Source organism: Macrosteles quadrilineatus, unplaced genomic scaffold (assembly GCF_028750875.1).
Source record: "Macrosteles quadrilineatus isolate MER2022 unplaced genomic scaffold, UCM_ALF_1.0 Scaffold_2__2_contigs__length_208266976, whole genome shotgun sequence".
Classification (NCBI taxonomy): domain Eukaryota; kingdom Metazoa; phylum Arthropoda; class Insecta; order Hemiptera; family Cicadellidae; genus Macrosteles; species Macrosteles quadrilineatus.
The window spans coordinates 179,997,938-180,010,366 of NW_026542595.1; the positions used below are offsets into that span (position 1 = coordinate 179,997,938).

The following is a 12,429-nucleotide window of genomic DNA, read 5'->3' on the forward strand; positions in this document are numbered from 1 at the left end:
GGCTTCGTAGAGGGGAGCGGTCACGTGGTTTAGGTGTAAAACAAGTTTCTCAGCGTCCTTATCGAATTGTAATACTGTATTACCTTCGATATTACGATTTAGAATAATGACATACATGTGATGAATATGAATTTATATGACAATTTAGTGACATAGTGATATATTTGAGCGAAAATCTCTTCAGGCAACTAGGCAAGAGGCAAATGTAAATTTGCTTAGTCTACAGGAGTGTTGCGGTGAGATATTTTACAATTATCGGCAAAGATATACTTTACACGTTTCCATTAAAAATATCAAAAATCTTTATGGATACCAGATACTAGTGGTCCTGATTACGACCAGTTTGAACCGGTAGAAAATTATTTCCATTGTGGCGTTTTACATCAACATTTAAACATTTATAGTAAAAGTAGAAACACATCGTGTGGCGGGTGTATATTTTATTGTATCAGTACAATTCGGTAAAATTGTGTTAATTGTTTTTCTTTCACCTGATCGCACTCACTATGCAATATACAACTAATTTATCAGTTAAACAAGGTTATAACAAAAATAAGAGTACTTCAAACCAATTAAAGGTCAATATAGATTTTTTAAATGAATCCCTACACAATCGGTTATCTAAGTACTCTAGTCGTATTGCGCCGGTAGATAACGCTGCGGCTGCGCCATTGTTGTGTTAGTTCATGTATCGATCGACAGAGTCGCCAGTCGCGTCAAGCTCAGTTTTGTGCCAAGTTTTCGCGTACAATTACAAAACGCCGAAACGTCTGTTGTGCTTCCTTGTTTTGTAATTTTCTAAACAACTGTGCTCACAGTCATCGACGATGCAATTGTGAATATACACCTGTGGTTCAACAAGAGGATATAAGTGCTGTTTGAAGTGTGTTGTTGTGATGTGATAAGGTTAGGTTGTTGTTTACTAGCCCGGCGACCTAGATTATTAAATAGCTCGATACGGGTTTTAGCTTTTGGTGTCACGTAAGGTTAAAAATAAGAAAAGTAAAAGTGAAAATTTTTCTGATAAAAATATTCTGTAGTTTAATCAGGAAAATCGTACTCTTCTGTTATCTCTGACCAACTAACTTAATTCACGGGTTATTTTTCAACGATTTCGAGTCGTATATTTTAAGTTATATAATAAAAGGAGTAAATTCATAAAAAATAATAAAACCAACTATTTTAATAGGCTAGTTAAACATGTTTAATGTTTATATTGCTATTTAACTTTCTTATCAAATACCAATGATTAGGCCTATTATATTTTAGTATATGATAATATTTCAACCACAAATCATAAAATAAACCATAATCATAAAATCATTGTGATTACACTTCAAGAATATTTCTTGGCAGGCTAAACTACGTCTATATCAATACCGGTAACTAGTGGTGGGAATCACCGAATGAAAATAACCGAATCAATCGGTTATTGATGCTGAATAGACTAATTCGGTTATTTTATCCTGGTTCGGTTAAATTAGTCTTCCCGAGCGATTCGGTGATTTAGTTACTTAGTTGATTTAGTTTGTCACATCATCAGGAAACTAAAATTTATTCGGAGATTCGTTCGACTAAAAATCACCGATTGACGCTAAAAGACTAAATGCCATTCAGTTTCCCATAAGATAAAAATTAGTTGTGTTTTGTGACAGTGAATAATGACTAAAATTGATTCGGTGATTCATTCAACTAAAAATAACCGATTGACGCAAAAAATAACTGATTGATTATTCGGTCATGGAAACCATTCGGTTATCCCATCACTACCGGTAACTGTCAATTTCAATTTCAAAATAAAATAGGTTTAGGTAAATGGTTCATTTTTAGCCTAACTAATTAATATGCAGTACTCCAATTGACTACGTTTCTAGTAGAAAAACAAGTTTTTAAGTAGAGTCAATAATTTGAAAAACGTGAAATCTAAATGCTTAATACCGTTACTTGGGAAAATAGGATTGTTTTTACCAGCAGTGGTGTTGTGATGGCGAAGCACTCACATAAATTTTCAATGTCCGGGCTGTCTGTCGGGGGTAGTTTGTTGTAGAGGGTGGGGGGTGTGTATGGAAAACATCCCGCTTTATTGCTGTGCAGTTACGTGCAATTGCTAAAGTTGCAGGCCTAACATTAATTTTTAAAAATTTCTGGGTTTTCCCAGCTTGTATTGGTCCCAGCTTGGGTTCTTTAAAATGTTTCGCACAAAATAATTTATTCCATAGTACATTTTAAATTTACATAGGCATAATTAATATGATACTTTAGGTCGTAATACGATTAAAATGATAAAAAATGTTTCCTACATACAGGCTTAGCTAATTATAATTTAAAGGGCCGAAAACTAACTTCCTTTAGTAAAATGGATTTCAATTATTGTGATAAGATAGGGGTTAAACAAAATCATAAAACGTTTCATAATTATTTTTAAATTATTTTACTGTACAGTATGCTTAGAGTATAGCACACGGTTGCATGGTAAATATTTACAGTATGTCACTATCTATTTCTGGTTTGTTGCTTTCCAAATTGATTATCTTTTTAAGAGTTTTTGAACGAGGGAGATTCAATTATCAATTATCAATTATCAATCATTAAGATGGGGACGCCACTTAGGTGCGTATTTTAACCCAAATATGAATGAAGGATGAGTGTAGAATGGTGTGAGATGATCTGTGTAGCTTTGTTAACAAATAGTCTCCAATTTACAAGAGACTCGAATATACTACTTGAGTCTAAGTTCATAACAGTTCACCACCAAATGAAATCAAAAGTTATAAGTGGTCAATTTGTAAATTACGACAGTTAAACAATTGTAGAAACGAATGTAGGCCTAACCTAAACAATTGTAGAAACGAATGTAGGCCTAACCTGAAACGCTGAAGCAAAAAGTTTAGTGAGCCGAAAAATCCAATTTAGCAACTAAAGAATTCCTTGACTGTGAACATCTGATTAAAATTGTGTTTGTTCAGCTGTTTAGCGCGTTGACAACCGTGCATTAAACGATCAGTTGATGTTTATTTAAATCGTATTTTACGTCAACGCATTGTTTCCGGACGATGCATTAACAGTGCCAATAAACTTGTGTAAACGTTTCTAATACAGTGTTCTTTTTTTATAAACCTTCTAAACAATATAAGTTAGTTGTCTAGTATTTAATTTACAAACTAATTTCTCAAAACACTAAAACTTCTTCTGCTGGAGCAATAAATTAATAATAACTCTTGATTTGGTTATAGGACTAGATTGTAAATGAAAATAGCTTACAATCACAACTTGACAGTCACTTACAAGTGCCTTCTAAATGTAACAAACAATTGACTCTTTTTACCGTTACATCACTCTATATTGAAATGGCTCGTTTAAGTAGGCGGTGCTATGTGATAAGGAAGTGACATGGTGTTATCAGTGTGACCTTGACATGCGGTCGTTATCATGGAATCTCCAGGGGATACAATCAGCGGCGTTATCAATGCTTGGAGTAAGTATGAGTTTACTACTGCTTAGATTACTTACTTGGAAACTGACTTACTTTACATACCGTACGGTTTACATTTGGGATTTCATGATTACTTCGTAAAAATATTGTTTTATCTTCTATTTATACAACATTTTATACACGTCAGAATTCATTAAATCAACATTTACATCCTATTTCCTCCAGTAGGCCTATATAATAAAACAAACTAATCTACATTTTGTATTGTTCAGTTGACACCTGAAGTGAGGTAATTCTAATCACTCTCTCACTACTTTACTTGCTCCATATGACACCTGAACAAAATAAAATAACCAGGAAATTGAGTCAAGTAATAAAATGAGTTGATAAATAAGCTGTTTAGCAAAAGAACCTATAAGTTAGTGAGATAAATGACACCTATTACTGTAGACTTAGCAACCAGTTTTTTTTCCTTTTTTAAGGCTGTTATTCCCTTGCAAAGCACGGTACAGCTTGTTGTTTATTGCTGACTATAAGCAAATTAGTTTCACTTGCATCACGTGTGGTCAGCTCGTTGGTCACGTGTCCACGTGCTATACATCACGTCTGTGACGCGACGTCGATATCAAACATTCATCTGATCAATATCGCCTCACCGTCAGACGTCAGTGCGTCTGCAGTCTGACATGCTGTGTTTCATAGTACAGTACCTACTATAAAAACAATAGTAGCGTTTCACATAACTTTGTATAATAGAGTAGACAAACTGACTCTGGGGAAATCAAAACTAAAAATCTATGTGGTCCCGGGTCTAGGTCTTACCTTTAGACCTACGGCAATAGCTTACTTAGATTACGGTAAAACTATTGACTTGCTGAAAATTATTCGTTTAATCCTTCGGTAAAATCTGTTCGAAGTTTTGTTTAAATACGTTGAGGTATATTTCCCTGTTGGAAAATTTACTAAAAGTACAGAATGAAGAGGACTCTCTTTCTCCTACGGTATACTCTTTATTTTGTGTTCAAAGTAATGTGAAAAATTAGAACCTTGTTGTAAAAGATGTTTTGAATTTTAAACAAGCTGTTCTTACGGCTATGTAGTTTACGTCCATGTACTCTATTAATAAGTTGTTCCCTAGTCAGCTTTAGCAACTTACTGCAGCCGATGCCATTTATGACAACGTATGTTTGTTAAAAATAATCAGTTTACCAAAGTGTAACAGCCTGTAGGAACTATGGTAGGAACACAGCAACACAGCCTACTACTTATTTTTATACACATTAAATAGAATTTTTGTAATTTTAGAAAACTTTTTTATTGGTTCAATTGATAAATCATTGACCAATTATTATTGTTAGACCTACTTAGTTTCAAATCTACTCAGTGTCAGTGCAGTATCGCCGTATCAGTATCTTATAGCACTGTAGGTGTTGGGAGACAGCCAAATGTGAGCCAACTCACTCCCAGGCATATTATTTTAAGACGACAAACCCACTTTGCGGATTAGCCTAATTACATACTAAACAGAGTTTAGCAAAAGTATCATACAGATAAGTGGGTCAAGTTGTCTCTTTGGACTTATTTAATTAGACAATTAACTAGTTGTGCTCTTAATTGAGACTCATAAATTTCAAACTTTGAAACTAGAAAAATAAAATTGTTCTAGTATGTATGACCTTGCTATAAACCCATTGATTTATTTCTGAAATAATAAAATGTTTATTAAGGGACATTAATTAAGGAATGTCTTTTGGGACGCGGCTAGGCTAGAGGTTTTAGTGCAGGACGTTGACATGGAAACTCAGGTCCAATTCCGACCAATCACCAATGATTATAAGTCATGCCACTAATTAATATACCGCATAAGTAGTGGAGAACTACCGGTTTTACCTCACTTTAGGCGTTTTTTCCCATAAGAATAACATGGGGATCATTTTTTGGCCACCAAATCTAAAATCCTGATCTTTGCCTATACAGTATATCCTTATATAATTGTCAAACCTTATTTTTTACTTATTCTGTATATATATATTCAGTATTAAGCTAAAAAAAGCTAATTATTTCATATATTGACCCATACATGTGTATATGTATAGTAGTGTAAAAACGCTATTCACTGGAGCAGGATGCGGTGCAACCCTCAATTGTACCATAGCACCCCATCATGTGTACAGTTTATTGTGTATCTGTTTTGGTTTAAATATATATATTTCTATGTAATAACACTATTCAATGAACCAGGAGCACGTGCACCCCTCCAACTGTCCCATAGTATAGTAGTGTAAAACGCTATTCACTGGAGCAGGATCAGGTGCAACCCCCAATTGTACCATAGCACCCCATCATGTGTACACGATATTTTACTCGATTGTTTTGGTTTTAATATATATTTGATGGAGCAGGAGCAACACCGTGTTGAATTTCAATAATCAGGTTGTTGCTGCCGTTTTATTTGAGGCGTGGGGGTTTTTGGGCTAACTCCCCCCCCTCCCCTTTCCAGTTGATATATTATATTTCTATTTCAAAATCATGTATGTGCGGACTTGGCTCATGGCGTGGGTGTGCTCCCTTGGACATCCTTAGTGGAAATCCATGAATTCTGGCTACTTGGGAACCCAAGCCATTTGACATACAATAAATCACCCTTCCTCCTAATTACCTTTTCTACTAAATACATGTCTTTATATTTGGTCTTTAACAACTCCTCTGTATAGAATCCTCCTCTGATTATATTACCATTTTCATCTTTCAAGATATAAGTCACAGGCTTTGTATTCTTAACTTCTACTATTGTAAATAGTTCCCCTGTCCAATTTGGGGTATATCCTTTACTAAACACATGTTTATATTTGGAAATTCTCACGCTATCACCTACCTTATATATTGGCTTTTTAACTTGCATTACTTTAGAAGTCAATCTCTCATGCACATATTTACTGTTCTTAATATTCACTTGGTTAGGTTTCATTCCTATAGATCTATGCACTTTATTATTATATTTTCGAATTAACTTTGGAAGTAAATCCAACCATTTATAACTCCCCTGAGCACTAAATTCCCTATATAACCAATTCTTTAAAGTTCTCTGAAACCTCTCCACAATTGCAGCCTTAGTTGTAGAAAAAGTGTGATAGTGATTAATATTTAATTTTTTCATTAGTTTGCTAAAATATTGATTAAAAAATTCTTTTCCATTGTCGGATTGAATGTTTTTAACCCCCTTTGGTAGAATGGTTTTAATGGCTTCTGTAACCACTAACCCTGTCTTATTCTTTAGTGGAGCAGCATAAGCTTTTTTAGAAAATGTATCTATTAAAGTTAAAATATATTTATTGCCAGAATTCTATCTAGCATAGTTTTGCATATCAATTAAATCTATTTGTATGGTTTCGTTTATACCCAATACTTTAAAAGACCTTCTAATGAAATTCTTTCTTGCAGGCTTATGAAGTTCGTATGCAATTTCATTCATTTTTTATAACATCATCCTTTCCTGTAACTCTAAATACATCACCATTAGCCCCAATCAATAGATTATCTTCCATTCTTTTAAATACATAGTTTTCTGGTATATATGGTCTATTATCTATATACTTAAATCCACTCAAAGATGTGGGGTCAGCAACTAATAAATCAGGATTATATTCCATCAAATTAAAATTTTTTTCTCCATATACAAATTTTGATCCATCGTAATGCATAGATTGTGACATTAGACAAATATCATCCGAATGTTCCCCCTCTGGTAGATTCCTTATAAATATTTTTTTGGCATCCCAACATTTTTCTTTTTTATCAAAAGTTATAGTCTGTTCTTTATAACACAGTCAGTTTCATCAATGGCAGGTTTAACACGTACTAACCTTTTATTATAAAAACTCCAATAGCCTGCTTCCATTTTTGGAACTTGTGAAACATTCACAGCATCTTTACTATCTGTACCTTCCATCAAATTGCTAAGTTTCTGTTTCTTAGCATTCCAAACACCATTCTCTGATTCTAAAAATTCATAATTATTATCATCTTGTATAAATTTACCATCTTCTGTTCGTATTAAAGTCTGTTGTAAAGTGGGCACATCATCTAAACTTTCACCCTTTTCTACATTAGTAATTTTCCGTTTCTTAGCATTCCAAACACCATTCTCTGATTCTAAAAATTCATAATTATTATTGTCTTGTACAAATGTACCACCATCTGTTCGTATTAAAGTCTGTTGTAAAGTGGGCACATCATCTAAACTTTCACCCTTTTTCACATTAGTAATTTTCTGTTTTTTAGCATTCCAATTTTTATTCTTAGATTCTAAAAACTCATATTTAGTTTTACCTTGTAAAAAGACATCACCTTTTCTAGTTAATGTCTGTCCCAAAGTTGATACATCATCTACAAACTCCCCATCTTTAACATTACCAATTTTACGGTTTAAACAATTCCAACTATCGTCTTGTAAATTTAAAGTAGGTTCACTACTAGCCCTGGGTTCTGCAGGCTTATTATATGGATTATATAAACGATAAAATTTATCTATAAACATATTTTTATTTAATAAATAATTCCACTTTCTCTCAATTCCTCAATAATGGAATCTATTTCATTATCCACTCCTGAGTTACCAGCTTGGCGACTTAGCCAAAGAAGTCTTAACCTATCTACAAGCTCATTAGGATCATCCCAATAAATATGGTCTATTTTATTACCAGTCACTTGTCTCAAACCTTCACCAACAGATTTAAATAGAGGTTTGATTATATTAAGATATTTAGTATGTCTATTACTTGAAATTGGTGCACCATCTTTGTAACTCTTTAAATGTCCATTTGTAGCTTCCAAAATTTCTTTATAATTTTGCAAATCAGCCGGAGTATAGTTCTCAGGTTCTTTTAACGTTAACAATTCCCATAAACCTTTTGTCCCCTTGTAGGTTTTATTTGCAACTGTAACATCATCATTGGCAATATCAACTTCCTTATTTCCAATAAAAAATTTATTTGCTTCTCGTCTAATACCATATGTAGTGTCTGTCATACTACTTTTACTGAGGTAATTTCCTAAATAGTCTGATGCTAAAAGACCAAAATCTAATTTCTGTGGGGTGGATGGTTGTAATGGTTGTAATGGTTGTAATCTTGGTATCATTGATATTCTAGATGGAGTCATTGGGAGTATCTCCATTCGAGGCCTCTCTGATGTGATTTTCTTTAACTCTTGTAATGGCTCTATTAAAGGTTGGAATGTTTGGAACCTCTCTTCAGCCTCTAGAAACTTGCCACGTTTTAAAGCTCTATATTTCTCTCGTATTTGATTTGCAGAGTCAACCAATTCTTGTTGAATGTTTTTCATCTTTTATTTACATTTTATTTATCTCATTTGACAAAGGATTGTACTCAAACACTTTATCATGTATTATCAAACAATATGCAGATGTATTTGCTGGTACATTTTCTGCAGTTTCAATCTCTAATTTAATATCAACAATTCCTTCCTTCACTGTTTCATTCTGTCTAGAACAGTCTATTACAATTAGTGGATATTTCTTCATAAACTCAGCCCTACTAATCATAGGATCTGGGATAGTATTATAGTAAGTCTCTCTAAACCTCATAAACATCTCATAAGCTTTAGAGACATCTCCATTTTCAAAGTCGAGATTTAAATCACTGTAAGGATAATATTCAGAGTTTAGAAATACTTTGAGATTTTTTAATTTACAGTGATCAAATTCATCAGTTCTTTTTCGTGCACTATTATCCCTAGCTGTTTGGAAACCAAATATAATATACCTAGGCTTCTCCAAACTTGAAGACGTCTTTACTGACCATGTATGTCTTGTAGTATTAGGATATTGTTACAAGTCAGGAGCCCCGCGAAACAATAGCCAGGCGCCGTCTCAAAAGGGTTGTTTGTTTACATGGTTTCTCCGAACGCGCCAGTGATAGACAATAGACCCATGTCAACGGACTACGTCAATAGGGGGTTTGACATCTCCAGAAGCTTCCACGGCGATCTGTAAACACCTTTGTCTAGCCTACGAGTAGTCTCTAGAATGTTCCACGGTAAACTTATATAAGGGACCGTCTTCCGGCATACGGCAGTTAAGTTGAGTTGAGCCTTCCGAGAATCGTCGCAGCGAGCGCCCGCCGGTGTTAGTGACCAGTGCTAGTGCTAGTGGCAGTGACAGTGTAGTGACAGTGAGAGTAACAGTGTAGTGACTCTAGTGACAGTGTAGTGACAGTGTTGTAACAGAAGTGATAAATCCTGTAGAGGCTAGCTGTAAGTAGAAACATTGTAAATTGGAATAGGCTTTAGCTAGGGTTAGATAGGGTTAGTTAGGTGTTAGGTAACTGTAATATCTGTAAATATAGAATAATTAGTGTAAATAAATAGTTATAATAAAATCGCCAAGTTTTTATTGTAAAGAACCTGTTAAGCCCGTAACAATATGATGGAAGTCCATGCAGCTCTAAGCTTCTAAATGCAATTTGCAAATTTTTATTTTGCAATAACATCTTTTGTAATTGTAACTTCTCTCCATCTGATGGTATCACATGTGGCATGACCCATTGAATAGAGTTAAGTGTAATTTTGGGAATCGTATCAGCAGTGCCACTGGCTGGAGCACTAGCGGTTGTTAATATACAATTCAAATCATTTTTTGATCTTTTCAACACCAATTCTTGTTTGACATTCACTAATACCTTATTAAAATCCTCAAATACACCCATTAACAGCTCTAATGGTAAACATGTACTAAACTTGCCACCTTTATGGAACTCTTTTAAATTCGTGTCAGAATCAAATGCTACATTTGTCAATTTAGTTGTTTTATTATAAGAGCTCAATATTTTCATAAGACTAGAAATTCCTGGGTTTCTTACAATGTCTATTTCTTTACCTGCAACTTCGTATCTAATTTCATCAAATAAGAATGCAAATGCATTATTTATAAAATGACCTTTATCATGATTTTCAATTTCTCCCTTAATATACAGATAACTCCTACATGGGAGAGTTAGCAAATCTTGATTATTAATACATATTCGAATTTCATCAGAATTATTTATTGCTAAAGTATTGTGGGGAACATAGGAGTGATTTGTAATTTTAACCACACTATCGTCGAATTGGGATTTCCCTGTAACGTCTAGAAAATCTTCCATTTTTATTAATAGAAAATTTTAACTTTAGTCCTATTGACTTTAGGAACCTAGCATTTTGTATACTTATAGATAAATTCTTATAAATTCTCATATCTTTTTTATATGACAAGTAATTGTAGTTTCTTCTCCGTTAAAGTCAATTGCCTTGTCATGTTGATCGGCAAATGTAATACTGACAACATCTAAACTTCTCTTATTTACAGGAAAATATATAATATTTCTTGGAACTTCAATAATTTTGTAGCCAGGAGGAGCTTCTGGATAAAAGCTATGTATGGTGTGTGATTTGTTGCCATTTAAATAGGACCCGTTTGCAATATTACATTTTACTCTAATCACATTTACATTATTAATGTTTATTTTATTTGTAGATTCAAACTGAACACCAGGAGTAGAAACACCTTTAAATCCTAATAAAATAGACCCTAAACATGGTTTTGTAAAATCAAACAAGTGGCTAGAAAGTAATGTAGCTTTCATAGTTTTATTATTAGCTGTAAGGAAAAAGTCTGGGACTTGCTTTTGAATTTCCTTTGCAAGCTCAACCACCTCATATGTTCCTTCAGAAATTTCTATTGTAACTGGAGCATTGTGGTCATAATATAAAACATCATCACCTTCACTAATAGTTATTTTTTTCCTTTAAGTTGATTCAATTTTGGAATAAGCCCTTTGAATAAAAGTTTGGATTTAGTATTAATTAATGCTTCTCCATTTTTATCTATTATAACTTTAAGTTTTCCATTTAATAACCGGTTTAAATCATCAACTGAGATCTCTCCTTTTGGTAATGTCATTTTCTCTACTTTGTAATATGTTAAAGTATTTAGTGGTTTTTTAACATTAAATATAGAATTATAACTTTGAAAATCTACCAATCCAATTACATAATCATCATTTAATTCAATGGGAGGAAAGAACACTGACTTTAGCTCTGGCTCTGTACCCGAAAATGTTATAGTAAATGAATCCATTTTTATAAAGAAATATTTTTTATGAATGATAAACATAAAATTCCACAAATAGAACTATTTAAATCTTGTATTTGATCGGTTGTATAGTAGATTTTATATCCCTCAAAATATTTAATTACTTCTTTTGGAGGTTGGATTCCAAATGGGTCAAAATAAATTACAATATCTTTATTTTTACGATAAGCTGTCCAATGTGTGCCAGATGAACTGTCTAAATTAACTATTCCGCACTCTTTTACTCTTGGTGTTAGATTTTTTAGCTCGTTTTTTAGGTACACCCCTCTGAAGTGAGGCACGTCTTTTGCGGCCTCTAACAGCTGGTAGTTGTCCATCTTTTTTATTAAATTTTAATCCCATTCCCATCTTTGCTTTTGCCTTCATCAAATTTGTCACGGCATAAGCAGCAGCTCTTTCAGCAAGACTTGCATCATTCGCCGTTACTCTAGTCCAAGCTAAGTCTGCTAATCTCATGTCTGCTTTGTTCCGAGCAGCGGTATCGGGATTATTCATGTAGAATATGTCATGCTCTTTACAATAAGAGTCTAGTTTATTTTTTGGAGGTACATTTTTAGCTATATTCTCACGTACATTCGTTCCAGGTCCACAGTACCGATATGATGGTATGTGAAGTGGGAATGGAAGGTTATTTATAAGAGTATTCAATAACCCTCGACCCCTGTAAGGCTTTAGGAATAAACCTTTGCCCTTTTTACATGTTTTCTTATTAACATTTTTTACCATTTTTATTATATAAAAAATGTCTTTTATTCAACAAAAACAAAAATTTAAAATATCACATACTAAGGAGTATATACCAAAGAAGTTGGGTCTATTTCCTACCAATATTCGATGTGTTATTTGC

The 12,429-nt window shown here is 33.4% G+C and overlaps 1 protein-coding gene across 9 annotated transcripts in view; it reads left to right on the forward strand.

Moving 5' to 3' along the window:
- The window catches only part of LOC128985748 (echinoderm microtubule-associated protein-like 2), a 115,410-nt gene that overhangs the window by 46,701 nt on the left and 56,280 nt on the right, over window positions 1–12,429 (forward strand). Inside the window, exons 1-2 of one of the 9 annotated variants that reach the window (XM_054405586.1) lie at window positions 720–906; window positions 3,234–3,475. The exons of 4 other annotated variants lie outside the window; for them this stretch is intronic. In XM_054405586.1, the coding sequence (XP_054261561.1) occupies window positions 3,430–3,475 (46 nt within the window). In that variant the 5' untranslated portion in view covers window positions 720–906; window positions 3,234–3,429. Of the gene's footprint in view, window positions 1–719; window positions 907–3,233; window positions 3,476–12,429 lie in introns of those variants that run through there. 4 more of the 9 variants (XM_054405588.1, XM_054405587.1, XM_054405589.1 and 1 more) reach the window with 4 other exon arrangements.